Below are 22,308 nucleotides of genomic sequence, written 5' to 3'. Positions count from 1 at the left end.
TTTGAAGAAAGTTCATAAATTTGAAAAGCTTCGTACAAATAGAAAAAAAATCGTGAATATGAGAAAATTTCACAAAATTAGGATAAAGTTCATGAAATTTCAAAAACAAATCATGAATTTGAAAAATAATCATCAAAATTGAAAATAGTTCATCAAATTGGAAAAAAAGATTAATGATTTTGAACAAAAAGTTCATCAAATTTGTTTAAAAATCATCAATTTAAAAGAAGTACATCAATTTTGAAAAGAAGTTCATCAATTTTGAAAAAAGTTCATCGATTTGAAAAAAAGTTCACCGAATTTGAAAAGAGTTCATCAACTTTTTTAAATAGATAATTGAATTTGAAAAAGAGTTCATTAGTTTTGAAAAAAGTTCATAAATTTCAGAAGAAAAAAACATGTTGTACGCCAACTACTGTTGAAAAAAAGTTTATCAAATTTCAAGAAGTTCATCTATTTTGATAAAAATTTCATCGTTTTAAAAAATGGTTCATCAATTTTGAAAATAAGCTTATCAAATTTGAAAAAAGTTCATCGATTTTGGAAAAAGGTTCATCAAATTTTAAAAAGTTCATCGAATTATAATAAAGTTCATCAATTTTGAAAAAAGTTCACAAAATTGAAAAAAGTTCATGATTTCAGTAAAAGTTGATCATTTTAAAAAAGTTCACCAGAGTTTTAAAAAGAGTTCACGAAATTGAAAAAAGTTCGTTGATTTTGATAAAAAAAATCACGAATTTGAAAAGAAGATCACAAATTTTGAAATAAAAAGATCATGAAATTGGAAAAATTTCACTGAATTTTTTAAAAAAATCAGGAATTTAAAGAAAGTTTGTGAATTAAGTATAATAAAAAGAAAAAAGAGGAAAAAATCATAGAAAATGGCCAAATAGAGAGAAAAATGTACGAAGACTGGATGCTTTTTTTAATGCTTTGTATTTGAAGAAGAGAAAAAGAAACAAGTTGGCACCACAAAGCAAGTTGTCGGGGTGGTTATGAAGGAAATATGCCCTAGAGGCAATAATAAAGTATTATATATTTCCTTATATCATGATAAATGTTTATTATTCATGCTAGAATTGTATTAACCGGAAACATAATACATGTGTGAATACATAGACAAACAGAGTGTCACTAGTATGCCTCTACTTGACTAGCTCGTTAATCAAAGATGGTTATGTTTCCTAGCCATAGACATGAGTTGTCATTTGATTAACGGGATCACCTCATTAGGAGAATGACGTGATTGACTTGACCCATTCCGTTAGCTTAGCACCCGATCGTTTAGTATGTTGCTATTGCTTTCTTCATGACTTATACATGTTCCTATGACTATGAGATTATGCAACTCCCATTTACCGGAGGAACACTTTGTGTGCTACCAAACGTCACAACGTAAATGGGTGATTATAAAGGTGCTCTACAGGTGTCTCCAAAGGTACTTGTTGGGTTGGCGTATTTCGATATTAGGATTTGTCACTCCAATTGTCAGAGAGGTATCTCTGGGCCCACTCGGTAATGCACATCACTATAAGCCTTGCAAGCACTGTGACTAATGAGTTAGTTGCGGGATGATGTGTTACGGAATGAGTAAAGAGACTTGCCGGTAACGAGATTGAACTAGGTATCGAGATACCGACGATCAAATCTCGGGCAAGTAACATACCGGTGACAAAGGGAACAACGTATGTTGTTATGCGGTCTGACCGATAAAGATCTTCGTAGAATATGTGGGAGCCAATATGGGCATCCAGGTCCCGCTATTGGTTATTGACCGGAGACGTGTCTCGGTCATGTCTACATAGTTCTCGAACCCGTAGGGTCCGCACGCTTAAAGTTACGATGACAGTTTTATTATGAGTTTATTTATGTTGATGTACCGAAGGAGTTCGGAGTTCCAAATGAGATCGGGGACATGACGAGGAGTCTCGAAATGATCGAGACGTAAAGATCGATATATTGGACGACTATATTCGGACTTCGGAAAGGTTCCGAGTGATTCAGGTATTTTTCGGAGTACCGGAGAGTTACGGGAATACGTATTGGGCCTTATTGGGCCATACGGGAAAGAAGGAAAAGGGCCTCAAGGGTGGCCGCACCCCTCCCCTTGGTCTGGTCCGAATTGGACTAGGGAAGAGGGGCGCCCCCTTCCTTCTTCTCTTTTTCCCTTCCTCTTTTCCTATTCCTTATGGGAGGTGGAATCCTACTAGGACTAGGGAGTCCTAGTAGGACTCCACACTTGGTGCGCCCCCTCCTAGGGCCGGCCTCCTCCTCCCTTGCTCCTTTATATACGGGGGCAGGGGGCACCCCAGAGACACAACAATTGATCCTTGAGATCTCTTAGCCGTGTGCGGTGCCCCCCTCCACCATATTACACCTCGATAATACCGTTGCGGAGCTTAGGCGAAAACCTGCGTCGGTGGAACATCATCATCGTCACCACACCGTCGTGCTGACGAAACTCTCCCTCAACACTCGGCTGGATCGGAGTTCGAGGGACGTCATCGAGCTGAACGTGTGTAGAACTCGGAGGTGCCGTACGTTCGGTACTTGATCGGTCAGATCGTGAAGACGTACGACTACATCAACCACGTTGTGATAACGCTTCCGCTGTCGGTCTACGAGGGTACGTGGACAACACTCTCCCCTCTCGTTGCTATGCATCACCATGATCTTGCGTGTGCGTAGGAAATTTTTTGAAATTACTACGTTCCCCAGCAGTGGCATCCGAGCCTGGTTTTATGCGTTGATGCTAGCACGAGTAGAACACAAGTGAGTTGTGGGCGATATAAGTCATACTGCTTACCAGCATGTCATACTTTGGTTCAGCGGTATTGTGAGATGAAGCGGCCCGGACCAACATTACGCGTACGCTTACGCGAGACTGGTTTCACCGTTGCGAGCACTCGTTGCTTAAAGGTGACCGGCGGGTGTCTGTCTCTCTCACTTTAGTTGAACCGAGTGTGGCTACGCCCGGTCCTTGCGAAGGTTAAAACAGCACCAACTTGACAAACTATCGTTGTGGTTTTGATGCGTAGGTAAGAACGGTTCTTGCTAAGCCCGTAGCAGCCACGTAAAACATGCAACAACAAAGTAGAGGACGTCTAACTTGTTTTTGCAGGGCATGTTGTGATGTGATATGGTCAAGACATGATGTGATATAATGTGTTGTATGAGATGATCATGTTTTGTAACCGAGTTATCGGCAACTGGCAGGAGCCATATGGTTGTCGCTTTATTGTATGAGATGCAATCGCCATGTAATAGTTTTACTTTATCACTAAGCGGTAGCGATAGTCGTAAAAGCAATAAGTTGGTGAGACGACAACGATACTACGATGGAGATCAAGGTGTCGAGCCGGTGACGATGGTGATCATGACGGTGCTTCGGAGATGGAGATCACAAGCACGGTGCTTCGGAGATGGAGATCACAAGCACAAGATGATGATGGCCATATCATATCACTTATATTGATTGCATGTGATGTTAATCCTTTATGCATCTTATCTTGCTTTGATTGACGGTAGCATTATAAGATGATCTCTCACTAAAAATTTCAAGATAAAAGTGTTCTCCCTGAGTATGCACCGTTGCAAAAGTTCTTCGTGCTGAGACACCACGTGTTAATCGGGTGTGATAGGCTCTACGTTCAAATACAACGGGTGCAAAACAGTTGCACACGCGGAATACTCAGGTTAAACTTGACGAGCCTAGCATATACAGATATGGCCTCGGAACACAGAGACCGAAAGGTCGAGTGTGAATCATATAGTAGATATGATCAACATAGTGATGTTCACCATTGAAACTACTCCATCTCACGTGTTAATCGGACATGGTTTAGTTGCTTTGGATCACGTAATCACTTAGATGATTAGAGGGATGTCTATCTAAGTGGGAGTTCTTAAGTAATGTGATTAATTGAACTTGAATTTATCATGAACTTAGTCCTGATAGTATTTTGCAAATTATGTTGTAGATCAATAGCTCGCGTTGTTGCTTCCCTGTGTTTATTTTTGATATGTTCCTAGAGAAAAATTATGTTGAAAGATGTTAGTAGCAAAGATGCGGATTGGATCCGTGATCTGAGGATTATCCTCATTGCTGCACAGAAAAAATTATGTCCTTGATGCACCGCTAGGTGACAGACCTATTGCAGGAGCAGATGCAGACGTTATGAACGTTTGGCTAGCTCAATATGATGACTACTTGATAGTTTAGTGCACCATGCTTAACGGCTTAGAATCGGGACTTCAAAGACGTTTTGAACGTCATGGACCATATAAGATGTTCCAGGAGTTGAAGTTAATATTTCAAACAAATACCCGAGTTGAGAGATATGAAGTCTCCAACAAGTTCTATAGCTAAAAGATGGAGGAGAATCGCTCAACTAGTGAGCATGTGCTCAGATTGTCTGGGTACTACAATCGCTTGAATCAAGTGGGAGTTAATCTTCCAGATAAAATAGTGATTGACAGAATTCTCTAGTCACCATCACCAAGTTAGTAGAACTTCGTGATGAACTATAATATGCAAGGGATGACGAAAGTAATTCCCGAGCTCTTTGTGATGCTGAAATCGACGAAGGTAGAAATCAAGAAAAACATCAAGTGTTGATGGTTGACGAGACCACTTCAAGTGTTGATGGTTGACGAGACCACTAGTTTCAAGAAAAGGGCAAAGGGAGGAAGGGGAACTTCAAAAAGAACGGCAAGCAAGTTGCTACTCAAGTGAAGAAGCCCAAGTCTGTACCTAAGCCTGAGACTAAGTGCTTCTACTGCAAAGGGACTGGTCAACTGGAAGCGGAACTACCCCAACTATTTGATGGATAAGAAGGATGGCAAAGTGAACAAAGGTATATTGGATATACATGTTATTGATGTGTACGTTACTAGTGTTTATAGCAACCCCTCGGTATTTGATACTGGTTCAGTTGCTAAGAGTAGTAACTCGAAACGGGAGTTGCAGAATAAACAGAGACTAGTAAAAGGCGAGGTGACGATGTTTGTTGGAAGTAGTTCCAAGATTGATATGATCATCATCGCACACTCCCTGTACTTTCGGGATTAGTGTTGAAACTAAATAAGTGTTATTTGGTGTTTGCGTTGAGCATGAATATTATTTGATCATGTTTATTGCAATACGGTTATTCATTTAAGTTAGAGAACAATTGTTGTTCTGTTTACATGAATAAAAAACCTTCTATGGTCATACACACCAACGAAAATGGTTTGTTGGATCTCGATCGTAATGATACACATATTAATAATATTGAAACCAAAAGATGCAGAGTTGATAATGATAGTGCAACTTATTTGTGGCACTGCCGTTTAGGTCATATCGGTGTAAAGCGCATGAAGAAACTCCATACTGATGGACTTTTGGAACCACTTGATTATGAATCACTTGGTACTTGCGAACCGTGCCTCATGGGCAAGATGACTAAAACACCGTTCTCCGGAACTATGGAGAGAGCAACAGATTTGTTGGAAATCATACATACAGATGTATGTGGTCCGATGAATGTTGAGGCTCGTGGCGGATATCGTTATTTTCTCACCTTCACAGATGATTTGAGCAGATATGGGTATATCTACTTAATGAAACATAAGTCTGAAACATTTGAAAAGTTCAAAGAATTTCAGAGTGAAGTTGAAAATCATCGTAACAAGAAAATAAAATTCCTACGATCTGATCGTGGAGGAGAATATTTGAGTTACGAGTTTGGTCTACATTTGAAACAATGCGGAATAGTTTCGCAACTCACGCCACCCGGAACACCACAGCGTAATGGTGTGTCCGAACGTCGTAATCGCACTTTACTAGATATGGTGCGATCTATGATGTCTCTTACTGATTTACCGCTATCGTTTTGGGGTTATGCTTTAGAGACGGCTGCATTCACGTTAAATAGGGCACCATCAAAATCCGTTGAGACGACGCCTTATGAACTGTGGTTTGGCAAGAAACCAAAGTTGTCGTTTCTTAAAGTTTGGGGTTGCGATGCTTATGTGAAAAGGTTTCATCCTGATAAGCTCAAACCCAAATCGGAGAAATGTGTCTTCATAGGATACCCAAAGGAGACAGTTGGGTACACCTTCTATCACAGATCTGAAGGCAAGACATTCGTTGCTTAGTATGGATCCTTTCCAGAGAAGGAGTTTCTCTCGAAAGAAGTAAGTGGGAGGAAAGTAGAACTTGATGAGGTAACTGTACCTGCTCCCTTATTGGAAAGTAGTTCATCACAGAAATCTGTTCCTGTGACTCCTACACCAATTAGTGAGGAAGTTAATGATGATGATCATGTAACTTCAGATCAAGTTACTACCAAACCTCGTAGGTAAACCAGAGTAAGATCCGCACCAGAGTGGTACGGTAATCCTGTTCTGGAAGTTATGTTACTAGACCATGACGAACCTACGAACTATGAAGAAGCGATGGTGAGCCCAGATTCCGCAAAATGGCTTGAGGCCATGAAATCTGAGATAAGATCCATATATGAGAACAAAGTATGGACTTTGATTGACTTGCCCAATGATCGGCGAGCCATTGAGATTAAATGGATCTTCAAGAGGAAGACGAACGCTGATAGTAGTGTTACTATCTACAAAGCTAGAATTGTCAGAAAAAGGTTTTTGACAAAGTTCAAGGTGTTGACTACGATGAGAGTTTCTCACTCGTATCTATGCTTAAGTCTGTATGAATCATGTTAGCAATTGCCGCATTTTGTGAAATATGGCAAATGGATAGACAAAACTGCATTCCTTAATGGATTTATTACAGAAGAGTTGTATATGATGCAACCAGAAGGTTTGGTCAATCCTAAAGGTGCTAACAAAATATGCAAGCTCCAGCGATCCATCTGTGGACTGGTGCAAGCATCTCGGAGTTGGAATATACGCTTTGATAAGTTGATCAAAGGATATAGTTTTATACAGACTTGCGGTGAAGCCTGTATTTACAAGAAAGTGAGTGGGAGCACTACAGCATTTCTGATAAGTATATGTGAATGACATATTGTTGATCGGAAATAATGTAGAATTATTCTGCAAAGCATAAAGGAGTGTTTGAAAGAAGTTTTTCAAAGAAAGACCTCGGTGAAGCTGCTTACATATTGAGCATCAAGATCTATAGAGATAGATCAAGACGCTTGATAAGTTTTTTCAATGAGTACATACCTTAACAAGATTTTGAAGTGGTTCAAAATAGAACAGTCAAAGAAAGAGTTCTTGCCTGTGTTACAAGGTGTGAAATTGAGTAAAGACTCAAATCCCGACCACGGCAGAAGATAGAAAGAGAATGAAAGTCATTCCCTATGCCTTGGCCATAGGTTCTATAAAGTATGCCATGCTGTGTACCAGATCTATTGTATACCCTACACTGATTTAGGCAAGGGAGTACAATAGTGATCTAGGAGTAGATCACTGTACAGCGGTCAAAATTATCCTTAGTGGAATAAGGATATATTTCTCGATTATGGAAGTGACAAAAGGTTCATCGTAAAGGGTTACGTCGATGCAAGGTTTGACACTAATCTAGATGACTCTAAGTCTCGGTCTAGATACATATTGAAAGTGGGAGCAATTAGCTAGAGTAGCTCCATGCAGAGCATTGTAGACATAGAAATTTGCAAAATACTTACGGATCTGAATGTGACAGACCCGTTGACTAAAATTATCTCACAATCAAAACATGATCACACCTTAGTACTCTTTGGGTGTTAATCACATAGCGATGTGAACTAGATTATTGACTCTAGTAAACCCTTTGAGTGTTGGTCACATAGAGATGTGAACTATGGGTGTTAATCACATGGTGATGTGAATTATTGATGTTAAATCACATGGTGATGTGAACTAGATTATTGACTCTAGTGCAAGTGGGAGACTGAAGGAAATATGCCCTAGAGGCAATAATAAAGTATTATATATTTCCTTATATCATGATAAATGTTTATTATTCATGCTAGAATTGTATTAACCGGAAACATAATACATGTGTGAATACATAGACAAACAGAATGTCACTAGTATGCCTCTACTTGACTAGCTCGTTAATCAAAGATGGTTATGTTTCCTAGCCATAGACATGAGTTGTCATTTGATTAACGGGATCACCTCATTAGGAGAATGACGTGATTGACTTGACCCATTCCGTTAGCTTAGCACCCGATCGTTTAGTATGTTGCTATTGCTTTCTTCATGACTTATACATGTTCCTATGACTATGAGATTATGCAACTCCCGTTTACCGGAGGAACACTTTGTGTGCTACCAAACGTCACAACGTAAATGGGTGATTATAAAGGTGCTCTACAGGTGTCTCCAAAGGTACTTGTTGGGTTGGCGTATTTCGAGATTAGGATTTGTCACTCCAATTGTCGGAGAGGTATCACTGGGCCCACTCGGTAATGCACATCACTATAAGCCTTGCAAGCATTGTGACTAATGAGTTAGTTGCGGGATGATGTGTTACGGAACGAGTAAAGAGACTTGCCGGTAACGAGATTGAACTAGGTATCGAGATACCGACGATCAAATCTCGGGCAAGTAACATACCGGTGACAAAGGGAACAACGTATGTTGTTATGCGGTCTGACCGATAAAGATCTTCATAGAATATGTGGGAGCCAATATGGGCATCCAGGTCCCGCTATTGGTTATTGACCGGAGACGTGTTTCGGTCATGTCTACACAGTTCTCGAACCCGTAGGGTCCGCACGCTTAAAGTTACGATGACAGTTTTATTATGAGTTTATGTATGTTGATGTACCGAAGGAGTTCGGAGTCCCGAATGAGATCGGGGACATGACGAGGAGTCTCTAAATGGTCGAGACGTAAAGATCGATATATTGAACGACTATATTCGGACTTCGGAAAGGTTCCGAGTGATTCGGGTATTTTTCGGAGTACCGGAGAGTTACGGGAATACGTATTGGGCCTTATTGGGCCATACGGGAAAGAAGGAAAAGGGCCTCAAGGGTGGCCGCACCCCTCCCCTTGGTCTGGTCCGAATTGGACTAGGGAAGGGGGGCGCCCCCTTCCTTCCTTCTCTTTTTCCCTTCCTCTTTTCCTATTCCTTATGGGAGGTGGAATCCTACTAGGACTAGGGAGTCCTAGTAGGACTCCACACTTGGTGCGCCCCCTCCTAGGGCCGGCCTCCTCCTCCCTTGCTCCTTTATATACGGGGGCAGGGGGCACCCCAGAGACACAACAATTGATCCTTGAGATCTCTTAGCCGTGTGCGGTGCCCCCCTCCACCATATTACACCTCGATAATACCGTTGCGGAGCTTAGGCGAAGCCCTGCGTCGGTGGAACATCATCATCGTCACCATGCCGTCGTGCTGACGAAACTCTCCCTCAACACTCGGCTGGATCGGAGTTCGAGGGACGTCATCGAGTGGAACGTGTGTAGAACTCGGAGGTGCCGTACGTTCGGTACTTGATCGGTCGGATCGTGAAGACGTACGACTACATCAACCGCGTTGTGATAACGCTTCCGCTGTCGGTCTACGAGGGTACGTGGACAACACTCTCCCCTCTCGTTGCTATGCATCACCATGATCTTGCGTGTGCGTAGGAAATTTTTTGAAATTACTACGTTCCCCAACAGGTTATGGGGTCGGGGATTGAACAAGGCCGATTGGAGTTCGAATCCTCCCAAATTTGGGTCGGTCGGCCCGCAGCCACCCGATTGGTTCGATAGGAACCGTCTGATGCGTCGTTGTCTTCGTCAACACACTCATACGAAAAGATCATTTCTGCATGTCATCGCTCCCTTCCATCTCATCGGCCATGCATGTTTTGCCGTCGCTGCCGCTGGTCGTCGTCCTCACCGGTCGTCCTAGTCACCTTGCCGTCCCTCCTCATCACTGGATACACTGCACCCATGCAACAGATGCATCATGTGGGTTGTAGCTCCTATGGTGACGGTTGCAGCTCCGGTGTGCGATGGGCACAACTCACCGGCGTGCTTGGTACCGCTCATGCCCGATACCCCCGAGTAGCTCACCATCCTCCATCGCCCATCGTAGCAAAAAGCCCTCACTAGTTAGTAGCTTTTGCGGTTGCCGATTGAAGCAAAAAAGCAACGTGGTTGTAGCACCGAGTCGACGCCGGTGATGGCTTGTAGCTAAAGGAGGCGTCATGCCGTCCCGGTCGGGTCGCATCTCTATCATGAATGGATGTAGCAAAAATCCTCGCCGGATGTAGCAAAAATTGATGACGATTGCAGCAAAAAGCCATCTTTGCCGTCATGGGTCGTAGCTCCGTCATGTGACGCGGATGGATGTAGCAAATTGCCATCAGCGTGGTAGCAAAAAGTCAACATGGTTGCAACAACAAAATGTCATTGTCTTCGGCTGTAGCACGTCATGCATGCCCTTTCTCCCCGGTTGAAGCTATTCACAAAACACATTGCAACTATCTCGCAGCCGGTTGCAGCTTTTTGGTTTGTGTGGTGGCCTCCTCCCAGCTTCCTCGTCTCTGTTTGAAACTTTGAAGAAGCCGGTGGTACCTTTCCTGGACACCGGTTGTAGCATTTTTAGGTACTATTTTGCAGCTTCTCCGCACCATTTGCAGCCTCCGCTCTCCTTCTGGTTCCAGAAAAACATCTCCGGTCGTAGCATTTTGTATCACTGATTGCAGCTCCATCGATTGCCTTTCGCAGCTCCACCACCGCTAGTTGTTGGTTCTAGCAAGAAAAGAAGATGGTTGTAGCATCTGTAAAAGCTGATTCCAGCTCTGATGACTGTCAGTCGCAGCTCTTGTGCAAGAAGGTGAGGGTGTCCAAGGGGGTTGTGAGGGGAAAAGGTGAGGGAGGAGGCGCTGGTTGTTGTAGTCTTCTCCGCCCTGCCGTGGCTCGCCCTAGTTGCAAGCCTCGTCATGCCGGTGTGATGCGCATGAGGCATAGATGGAGAAGGGAGCGGTCTTGAGGAAGGAGAAAGAGAAAGATGGAAAACGGTTCGTATGAGGTGTGGATAAGGTTTGAGTAGGAATCGCTCATGGCCTTGGGCGACACACGATCGATATCAATTACAAGGCCCGCGTGCGGCTGGCGGAATATTTCGGCCGGCGCCCCGGCCGCAAATGTTTCCCTACTCTTTTTGACGTTTGGAAAGAAAACACAGAAGGAAATGGACCGAGCCCATGATGGCGGGACAGTGTGCGCCAAGTAACAAAACATACTGGGCAAATCAGTTACAGTTCATTTTTTTAGGCAAACAGTTCATTTTGTAAACCGGCGCACCCCCCCTCCGCTATGGGCCAACCCATTTCACCTTCTTTTCTCCATTTTAAACTCCAAAAATCTAGCGCTAGACACGATTCAAACTCGGTACATCGGATCGAATAACCAAGTCGGACAACCAAAGTCTAGTGCCTAGATTGTCTTTTCTACTCTTAAATACGACACTGAAAAAAGCAGTGGTTCCTATTTTTTCGTTTTTGTTTGGCTAGTTTTCTTATGTTATTTATTTTTCTCCTTCTATTTAATTTTACACATTTATTTTCCTTTCTAAAATTCATGTTTTTTAAATAATAAATCATGAGATTTTCTTTAATTTGTGACATTTTGTTTTCAAATTGATGAACCATTTTTGGAATAAGTGTTTTTTTAAATTTGATGATTTTTTAAAATTTATGTTTTTTTTGCTTTATGACTTTTTTCTCAAAATTGATGAACTTTTTTAAATTCGTGATTTTTTTCCTTCAAAATCATGAAAAAAAAATCAAACTTGATGAACTTTTTCCAATTTTTGTGAACTTTTTTTCCAAACTTGATGAACTTTTTTTAAATTCGATGAACGATATTCAAAATCGATGATTTTTTTCCCAAAATCGATGAGCCATTTTCAAAATCGATGAACCATTTCAATTTTGTGAACTTTTCTCCCAAGTAGGTGAACTATTTCAATTTGTGAACTTCTCTTCAAATAACGATGAACTTTTTTCTAAATCGAGGAAGTTACTGGGCCAGCCTGCTACAAGGCGTCTGCGAGAGCCAACTAGTCTAAGGGGCGCTGAGGGCGTCAAACAAGACCTCCAAACATAAAATGGAAGAGCAACTCTAACTAACGAGCGCTTGTTCACAAGGGTGACCAGGGGTGGGCTCAGCCGTCACCACGTGTCATACTCTGGGCGCTCCCTCAGATTTTTGTTTTTTTATTTATTCGCACTTGTTCTTGACCTTTTTTTTATTTATTTGCAGCTTTTTGGGTTACCACCAGTCTTTCTTAACTTCTGGACACAAAAAAAATTGCGCAATTTTTTTTCCTTTCAAGAGAGGCACAAATTTGTTTTTCCGAGAGGCACCGTTTTGCTTCCTCAAATGTCTCTTGGAAAGCGGAAAAAAAATATTTTTTCCCTTTTGCGAGAGGCACGGATTTAATTACGCGAGAGCCACGGCCGTGCTTTCGGAAAAGGAAAAAAACATGTTTTTTTGGTTCTGTGAGAGGCATGATTTTGCTTCCGTGAGAGGTATGGCCATGCCTATCAGAAATGGGAGAAAAATATGAGGCACGAATTTGCTTCTCGTGGAGGCATGATTTTACTTCCGGGAGAGGCACAGTCGCGTCTCTCTTTGGAAAGGGGAAAAAACGGGCTTCCGGTTTGGTTTTTCCGTTCATTTCTGTTTGTAAAATAAAATTTGTCAAAATCTATCGACATGGTATTTAGTTTTGAAAATCTCAACGTGAGGAATCCAACCGTGAAAATGGTTCGAGATTTGGATGCACATTTTAAGAGATAAAACGTTTTGAATAATCGGATCTACTAAAAAAAGAAAACTCCCTGGTTGCGATAAGTGACACACATGCCACTTGTCGCAACCTAAAGAGGTGGGGTGACCTTTGCAAAGATTGCTCTTTAGTGATTTCAGCCAAACAAGACCACCCAATATACTGTACCGGGCGCTGAGGGCGCCAAATAGGTATCACCCAATTTAATACAAAAATCACTAGTTGAGGAGTACTCTTTTCAAACATCACTTTCCTTTTTTTATAGATTCGTTTATTCAAAACGTTTTATCTCTTTAATCGTGTGTCCAAATCTCAAACCATTTTCACCATTGGATTCCTCACGTCGAGATTTTCAAAACTAGATCCCATGTTGATAGGTTCTGACTAATATTTTCATAAAAAATAAGACAAAAAAACGTGCCTCTCGTGAAAAAAGAAAAAAAGAAAATATATTTTTTTCCGTTTTCGAGAGGCACGGCCGTGCCTCTCATGGTAGGGAAGCCGTGCCTCTCAGAGAAGGAAAAAACTTATTTTTTTTGTTTTCGAGAGGCACAACCGTGCCTCTCACAGAAGCAAAACCGTACCTCTCACGGAAGGAAAAAACATGTTTTTCCCTTTTTGAGAGGCACGTCCGCGAAAGCAAAACTGTGTCTCTCACGGAAGCAAAAAAAGAAGAACATGTTTTTTAAGGCACGACCGCACCTCTCGCAAAAGCAAAACCGTGCCTCTCACGAAGCAAAAAAAACATGTTTTTTTCCGTTTCCAAAAGACATGGTCGTGCCTTTCACGGAAGCAAAAAAAAAAACTTTGATAGATTACTTCATCTCCATGAAAACACTCTATCATGCGGATGTTTATCTTGTCGACATTGTCGTCTGTCGTGGAAAGGATTGCGCGAGATGTCATGTAATTCGAATCAGACATGTTGTCATCTAGACTCGGAAACACGTGGTCAATAAGCTTCTCCAGGTCGTCAACCTCGCCTGTAGACGGCAGACATATGTCTTCAGGGAGTAGTATGTTGCCTTGATCGTCGACATCCTCAGTGCCATTGCCGACCCTTAGCAAGTAATCTGCAAACCACGTGTCATTATGAGCCATCATGTTGGTGATGAGCCGAAGCTGCCGCATACCCTTCCATAGATGAGAACTTCGGAGGGTTGCATCAATTATCTGGCCCCATGACCCCCTTCTGACGACCGGAAGCACCTACCTAAAGTCCCCACCAAAAACAACAGTCTTTCCTCCAAAGGGTCGGTCGCGTATTCCCATAATGTCGCGCATGCTATTGTCCAATGCCTCGACCGCTTGTCGCTTCGTCATGCTGGCCTCGTCCCATATTATCAATGAGGCCATCCTTAGCAGCTTCGCGGTCCCACTCTGCTTGGTGAAGCTGCACGAGGCTCCATCATTGCAACTCAATGGGATCTTCAACCTCGAGTGGGCAGTCCAGCCGCCAGGCATGATAGAAGCGGCGACGCCCGACGTCGCGGTAGCGATACCAATCTTGCCATCGCTCCTCACCTTGGCAAGCATCGCCCTGTATAGGAAGGTCTTTCCTGTACCTCCAGGGCCATCAACAAAGAATACACCCCCATCACCGCGTTCAACAGCCGCTAGTATCTCGTCGTATGCGGCCCTCTGCTCCAAGTTCAGGGAAGATGCCAATTTAGTGTCATCCATGTCAAACTCAACGGTTGATTCCTCGATGACCTCTCTTGCCTCGCCCTCGGTTGGGTCAAACGCATCATCGATGCTTGGCAGAGCGAAATCAACAATGTCTTTACCCATGGACTGCAACATACCCCTAATGTCAAGCAACACCATCTGCTCCACCTCGTTCGGGGACGTGCGTGTTCGACGATAGTCATCTGACATAGGCTCGAGGTGCCTATCCCATAAACCGCGCACGTCGCCTGGCTCGCAGTGCACCAAGATGGTTGCGAAGAGCCTCCTAAGAGAACATGGCATCGCCCACTGCTCAGCCTCAGTAAGACAGTCGTCGAGCGTGTTGTCTGCCTCGATGAGTCCCAACCTTTCAGCAGCATCTCTAAAGCTCCCACATAGCACGCCGTCCACGGTAAGCAAGTCGTCGAAGGATGTTTTGCCCGTAACATGGTTTAGCAACACACGCAGGTAGTATCGCTCCCCCTCGGCAGGATTGGCAGACACGATGCGACCTATTTGAAAACGCTCGACCCTAGGCTTCCAAAACTTCTTTTTCTTCTGCCACGTGAAGCTTCCGGGAAAATCCTTGTACAATATATGCCTAGCCCGAGGGTGTTCCTGGTTAGCCTTGAAATACTCCGTTAACATGGATTTTGAAGCATTTTCGGAGGCGACAACATTTTTCAAGTCAGCCTGTGCATTGAATGCAACCCTGTGCATATTTGGGAGATGAAGAGGCAACTGCAAGACAAGCGGGTAATTGGCGCAAAGTGGGAAGCCAAATATCCTCCACATAGCCTCCGGAGGGGTGACCCACCTTGCGTCAACGTATCTCTTGATCTCATCGATGTTACCATCGGCATCGGGCTGGTCGATGCTGAAAGAAGCCTTATCATGGCCCTTGTAAATGTACTTGTAAAGATATTTGACGGCCTTTATGCTAGAGCAGACCTCAACGTTGATGTGGCAATTGAACATCCGCAGAAGGTAAGGATTATAAGGCACAACCCATCTGTTGTCCAACATTTTCCCTCGGACCTTAGCACAGCTTCCATCGTCTCTACGCCGATAAACTGGGTATGAGTCCTTTCCTTGTGCTGTGTTCTCATTGAACGGGCGTGGGTATCTGCACTTACATTCGTTATCTTGCATGCAAACATTCTTCGGGTTGAGAGCACCGCAGGGTCCGTGCATCATATGTTTTACCACCAATGCATGCAATTCGGATACTTCTGCTTGTTTGGGAGCTTTGCGGAAATTAGTCGGTCATACTGCTCCGGGACGACAAGCTTATATGTTGAATCCATGATCAACAGAAAATGTGCATGGGGGAGGCCCCTCTTCTGGAACTCGACTACGTAAACGTAAGCGACCACAACACCCAGGATATGCTTCTTGAACAACATGTATTTCATAGCCTCTAGTTTGCCGTAGAACACGCGAGCCACAATATCAGGTCGGTCTTGCGCCGTCTGACCAGGAAGCAACTCATTTGTTATCTCTTCCCATTTAGGGTTGCAAGTCATGGTCAAGAAGATGTCAGGCTTCCCGTATGTATGGACAATTTCCATGGCATCCATATGCCTCTTCTTCATGTCGCGGTCGCCACCAGGGTATGTTCCAGGGAGAACTATTCGGGTGCCAACAGCGCTTGCTCTCGTCTCCCCCGATGTGATCGCATCAACAACTCCTTTATACAAGTCAGCACGAATCTGCGTCTGGTTCTTCCTATACCACCTCAACCGACAACTCTCAATCTTGATGTACATGTCGACCGCCCATTGCTGCAGCAGGCGTGCTCCACAGAGTATGGGATTGAAGATCGCAGGCCGTGTTTGCAGCATGTAACAGTAGTAGTCTCTAACGGAGACGCATAACCTGCTATTCCCCTCTGCACATGATTGAGTACCACGAAAATGAGGATACTTTTGAGAAATAATATATTATTTGTAACCAAATCGGACACAAACGACATACCTGCATCCTCCTCATCATCATGGCCCAGTTGAGGATGTTGTACAACCTCCCATGGAACATTACGTTTAGGTAGCTTTGGGTGCCAACCTAGCTCCCCCCTTGGATAGAATAGGGGATAAGACAACGGATCATATGCTCCGGAGGTCACATGTATACTGTGCCTTTCGTTGTTGTTACCACAAAGCGTTATCCTCCTGTCAAACCTTTTGGCTAGGTCACTGCCCTCAACCCAAATTGCAGCAACCTCAGTTGACAGCGGTCTATTATATCTTCTTTGGTCAAGCCTCTTATCGGTGTTTAGGTCTATCCTATAATCATCGAGGTTGTCCTTGTGTGCACCCAAACTCCTAAATTGCTGGGAGTATGGGTTTTCTTTGAGTATGTCTACTAACATCTTCACGACATCCTGGTCTAATTGATTGGTCGCCGCCTTACGATGATTAAGGTTTGGGTCGTCATCATAGAAGTACAACTGCAGATGTTCAGGACGGGAGCTAGGCCCGAACGAATGCACATTGTGGTAGATGGTGACGTGTGCCCGGAATGTGTACACCCCAGACTTCATGTTTGTGTAGTTTTCATCAAGGCTGACGCCAAGGGTTGTGAAGGCAAAATGCTTGTTGAAGAACCGTATGTTCTCCCAAAAATGTCTAGAATCTGCATCCATGCTGGACCATAGCCTCACCAACTCTGGGACTAGTTCCGGTTGCTTAAGTTCGATCTGGCCATTGCGACAGCAGAACCCGTCAGTCTCAGACTCAAATTTTCTGGCCTTGCAGTGTTCACAGTTTGCGGCGAGTTTCAGGATGTGAGTGTTGTCTGGAATGTTTGAGTAGACAAAGTCAAATGGATCAATCTCGCTAGGATTACCACCAGTCATGGTTGCTTCGCTCTCATCATCCATGCTGTCATTATCGGATCCTACGGGCATTTGTTGAAACATCACGTTCAAAATAAAAACTGCACATAATTCTAACTACAATAAAGCCACACGACGTGCTAGTTCAGAGTTGACCATACCTTGGTTGCGAAACATGTAGTACTCCTCGTCCATCAAATTGGGACCTGTCGGCTCATCGCCCATGATGTCGCTTAGGAATACATCGATGTCACCTGCATTGTCGTCGTGGCGAATGTGCCAGTAGACTTCATCATGTTACAAGAGGGTTGCTTATAATTACCATAAGAAAAGTGACAATAGTACATTCATACCATCGGTACGGACAGTGTAATTCGGCATGTTCGTCGGAGGGTCGCCATCAGATGAATCATCTCCTCTGGCCCGAGAGACGGGTGATGTGCGGCAGGTGAATGCCGGACATTGAGAGGTTGAGTTTCCCAGGTCTGGACGGGGGATAGCGATGGATTCGTTGCACGGGGTGTTTTTCCTTCTGGCATAATTGGCCTTCCTTTGAGCACTTGACTCCCCCCTTTCAATTACTGACATGCTTTTCCGGCGTTCCGTCTGCTTATCTCGTACTTTTTCATTCTGTTTTTGTCTCACATCAACCGTTACCTCCTCCTTTTTCTTCTGATAAGAAGCTCGACTACGTTCGTTTATCTGCTCCCTTTGCTCGTTTGTTAAATTACATTTCCGCTCATTATCACGTTTCCTCCTAGCAAGATCATTATCATGATTGACACCAGACATGTCTAATGTTGAAGGGGTAAATGTTGCTTCCTCCTGCAATATTTCTGTATAGCTCGAGCTATTAGGGGGGGGGCTTGCTATTAACACTATTTGATATTAAGACGTATGGAGGCAGTGTCATCATACATATTCTAATTTAACGTAAATACAAACAATGTGCATTAAGATGTACCGTTAAACTGTACGCTTCGAGCATGATGGTCGCTAAAAAGTATTTTGGTATGAGCAACAACAAGTCAGTAACACACATGGTGAAACTCAAGGTAATATTTTACCTGATGATGAAAGTGGACGTTTGTTTCCCTCTTCGAGAAGCTTATCCTTGTTCCTCCGATAAGAAGCTCTCCGCATGGCGTTTCTACGATCTCTCTTCATTTCTTCATCCGTTTTTGGATTTGTTTCTTGGGCGTCATTCAAGATGACGTCTGCTGTCATTCAGGACATTCACAAAATTTAAAATATAATGTATCCACAGGCCCTTAATTGATCATGGAGTCCCAACAATATGATTACCTTCTAGGTCATTGCCATTAATGAGACCAGATGTGACCGTAGTTGTAGCAGGAAATGTTGACCCATTATGCGAGAATGATGTATAGTTGGAGATAGATGGGTTGTCTTGTTAACAGAGGTTGTCAATACACATCGCCAAGTCACTGGTTAAGACAAGAGTAGTGGTACTGATTATAATTAATATAACTTTTAGAGCTCACCTGATAAATTAATGGCATTAGCATTTTCATCCTGGAATTGCCGATCTTTTTTCATTCGATATGTAGCTCTCCGCATGGCGTTTCTACGGTCTCTCTTGAGTTCTTCCTCCGTTTTTGCATTTGTTTCTTGGGTGTCATTCAAGATTAAATCTGAAGTCAATCAGGACACTCACAATTTTTAGATAACAAAACATAACCAACTCAGCAACTGACACTTTAGTACCCACAATTTGTTTACGTTGTAGATCTATGTCATTAATGAGTCCAGATGTGACAGTAGCTGTTGCAGGAAATGTTGACTCGTCATGCGACACTGATGTATACCAAAATAAGCTTGTTGGGTTGAATACTTAAGCAAAGTAATCAATACATATTGCAATCTCAAAGGTTTTGACATTAACCGTGGTACTGACTATAATTAATAAAACTTTTAAAGCTTACCTGATAAATTAAGAGTCTGTGCATTTTCATCCTGGAGTAGCAGATCTTTTTTCGGCCGATAAGTAGTTCTCCTTAGGGCGTTTCTTTGGTCTCTTTTGCGTTCTTCTTCTGTTTTTTGCGCATTTTCTTTGTTGGCGTTAAAGTCATTTACTGGTGACATTCATGCCATTCTCTCAAAAACCATAGGAAACAACATAATTTGATATGAAATGAAATTGGATTAGGTCCAATGATATTACCTTGTATATCATTCGCAGAAATCATACCAGAAGTGTCCGTACCACTACAAGGATATCCCGCATCATTATGCGAGATTGATGTATAGTCCGAGCTACCTGGGTTATCTGATGGGAATGATTGGATCGTATAAACTTAAATGACAGAACCAGATGTTATTGAATCAATTACGGGACGAATATCGTCTTGTATGGGAATGTTTAGCTGTAGCCGTACAAACATATGAATGTACGGATGTAAGATAAAATAGACTTACTTGAAATAGGAAGGGGACATAGATCATCTCGTGTCTGTTTGTTTAGCTGCCCAAGCATATGATCTGACCCGTTTTTGTTGAATTGTCCCATCAGTTCATCTCCTATTGTATTCTGGCATAAATGCGGAGAGTAAAAATAAGATGCATAGAAGCTGATCTAGTACACTTATGTAATACGCACATATAACGCACAACATTGCGAAAGTACCAACAATATACCTGGAATCACATATGAAGGTTGTTTCACGTTGGTGATATCACATAGAGAACGGCGATGAACATTATGCCCATCTTCTTGATGTTTTTTTAAACAATCTGACTTGTTTGTGTGATAAGATGCCCGCCTCCACGTGTTGATAAGATCCCTATGGTCTATCATACGTACCACATATATGAGAGTTTAAGGAGCAATATATAGTTACGTTACTATAACGAATTCTTCGCATACCGTGCCCTTTCAAATAATAATCTATGTAATCCTAAGAGTAGTCAGAAAAATCACGCCAAACTACTTACCAGTCTTTGGAAGGGAAGGCTGATTCTCCTTTTGTAACCTGACCATATCCTCATCTTTTTTCTTCCGATAAGCTGCGCGCTTCTGTGCATTGAACTGTTCCCTAGTTTGATCAGCGGATTTAGTCCGTTCAAAAAATACAGATACCATTGCCTTTTGCTCGCAAGTTGTGTCCTCTGGAGTGTGAATAAAAGGATAAAACAATAATCCCGTACAGGTCATCTCGTCAATCTGAAAATGGGTAGGCATGCTTGGAGACTACCTTCATTTTCATCCTGTAGGTTAGTCGTATTATCCTTATTGTTTTCAAAAGACTCAAGCATCCTGAATTTCAAAGGTTCTTGCCCTACAAATTAGAAATCAACTCAAATTGCGTTAGGTTGTACATGATGGATTACACCCATAAATATTATTACTCATGTCACATGAAATAGTCTAAGTCAGTACCATTTCCATGTTGCGCTACAGGTGTGCCAAAATTCAGTGTTATAATACTCATTGCGGACAACGAAGAATCATGAGCATCATCAATACGTAGCAATTTAGAACCATCTGTAGAGTTGTAATGTTGATGAATACAAGACAAATGAATCAAAGGAGGCATAGGATTTAGGCAACATTCCAAGAAGTACTCACACAGTCTCATACCTAGTTCTGTTGTGGAAGTATCGTCAACATTATCAGCTACGGGTATGATGCCTGCATTGTATTCTTCAACATTTTCAACACTCGTAAGGACTGCAACACAAAATGCCGACAGTCGATGCATGTAAGAATTTTGTGTTAGGCAACACATATAAGTAATCTGCACACTGAATTATACCTGGTTCCGTCGCGTAAATATCGTCAAAATGTTCAGATACGGGTATGGTGTTTGGGTTGTACTCATCATCAATTACCCCTTTCTTAAGGACTGCAACACATTTCGCTGTCAGAAAAGCACGCATCGCATGTGATCGAATTTACGTTGGACTGCATCATACCTGTAGTTACGTCATCATCTGTTTGATGTTCACCTGCCGTACTTTTTGAATTCCCCATACTCACCTAAGGTACCAAAAGATCCATTTAATGAACAATCATTGCTTGATGGGAAGAATATTTGAATTAACTGATGTTTGTAATTTATAGAATTCACTACGGCACTTGTTCATTCATGTATATGTGGCTGGATCTGATGGAGAAGATAAAGACAACTAATACGCTGAAAATGATTTTAGATCCTGGTTCGAAAAGTAAAAGGGAAATCTTCGAGTTAATGTATGTTCCAGTGCAAAGGAACTTCCCGAGGGATCCCATTGAAATTGAAAGTATGTTTCTTTTTTTATTCCTATGCATACTAAATGTGCATACTGGCCTGGCTCTTGGCACACGCACAATCCATCAAATGAACAGAGCACTCTTGGAGTACTCCTATATTTCCTAGAGCAATATTACTTACATTTAGTTTCGTGCCATCATGGAAATTCAGACGGGCGTTTCGCAGAGTGTCCAGAATAATACTTTGCAAGGGACAGCAGCGCGATGTCAAGCAGCAGCAGCAGCAGCAGCATGTTCTGCAGCTTCGACGACCCTGGTGAGTCCACGGTCGTGCTCAACTCGCGCCAGCAGGGCGCGAAGGAGTTTCCCCTGGAACCCCATGACCTGATTCTCAGGTTCGTAATTTAGCCTATTTTTGGCTGTTGATCACTCCTTTGTTTCTTTGTACATGTTCTGATTAATGGTGCTTTGGAACAGTTCAACATGTAGTTTTTGATGGGATTTAGTAATTTTGGGCTGTTGAGATGGAACAATTCAACACGGTCATAATTTTGGGCTGTTGAGGTGGGATTTAGTCATAAATCTGGGAAGCTGAAGCTTAAGAAGTTACAGAATGAGTTTGCCTCGTTTTTCACTCTATATATTGATTTTATTGACTACAAACATTTTGTATTTTCCATCGTCAAAACAGGCTGCACTATTCCTAAATTTTATGACTAATGTAGGTGTATGGTGCAATCTAATGTGATGTACAACTTGTATGCTTATTTATATCCCTCCTGTTGCTAATACGCAGGAAGATATTTATCATATATTTTTGTCCCCTCATGAAAAAAATGAACCTAATGTTCT

General features: G+C 42.6%; 1 protein-coding gene across 1 annotated transcript; it reads right to left on the bottom strand.

Moving 5' to 3' along the window:
• Nucleotides 1-13,948: 13,948 nt before the first annotated feature.
• On the bottom strand, nucleotides 13,949-21,143 carry LOC141025724 (uncharacterized). The gene is made up of 11 exons (XM_073501636.1): nucleotides 21,020-21,143; nucleotides 20,845-20,934; nucleotides 20,644-20,748; nucleotides 20,459-20,542; nucleotides 20,199-20,372; nucleotides 18,749-18,898; nucleotides 17,405-17,530; nucleotides 16,588-17,305; nucleotides 16,385-16,482; nucleotides 15,638-16,298; nucleotides 13,949-15,533 (listed from the first exon to the last, which is right to left on the bottom strand). Exons 1-11 carry the CDS (start codon nucleotides 21,141-21,143, stop codon nucleotides 13,949-13,951), a joined length of 3,915 nt encoding a protein of 1,304 aa, XP_073357737.1.
• Nucleotides 21,144-22,308: the final 1,165 nt, after the last annotated feature.

The sequence above is a fragment of the Aegilops tauschii genome, chromosome 6 (assembly GCF_002575655.3).
Source record: "Aegilops tauschii subsp. strangulata cultivar AL8/78 chromosome 6, Aet v6.0, whole genome shotgun sequence".
In the NCBI taxonomy this organism is placed as follows: Eukaryota; Viridiplantae; Streptophyta; class Magnoliopsida; order Poales; family Poaceae; genus Aegilops; species Aegilops tauschii.
Note: the sequence above shows the minus strand (reverse complement) of the source record. Positions and strands in the feature narration are given on the sequence as shown.

What these genes read in the sequence shown, in the direction of transcription:
- LOC141025724 (XM_073501636.1), bottom strand. Translation starts at nt 21,143, where the DNA reads ATGCGTGCTTTTCTGACAGCGAAATGTGTTGCAGTCCTTAAGAAAGGG. An exon ending in TACTTCCACAACAGAACTAG is followed by an intron (nt 20,749 to 20,844) that starts GTATGAGACTGT and finishes ACAACTCTACAG; the next exon opens with ATGGTTCTAAATTGCTACGT. An exon ending in TAATGCCATTAATTTATCAG is followed by an intron (nt 17,531 to 18,748) that starts GTGAGCTCTAAA and finishes AACATGATGAAG; the next exon opens with TCTACTGGCACATTCGCCAC.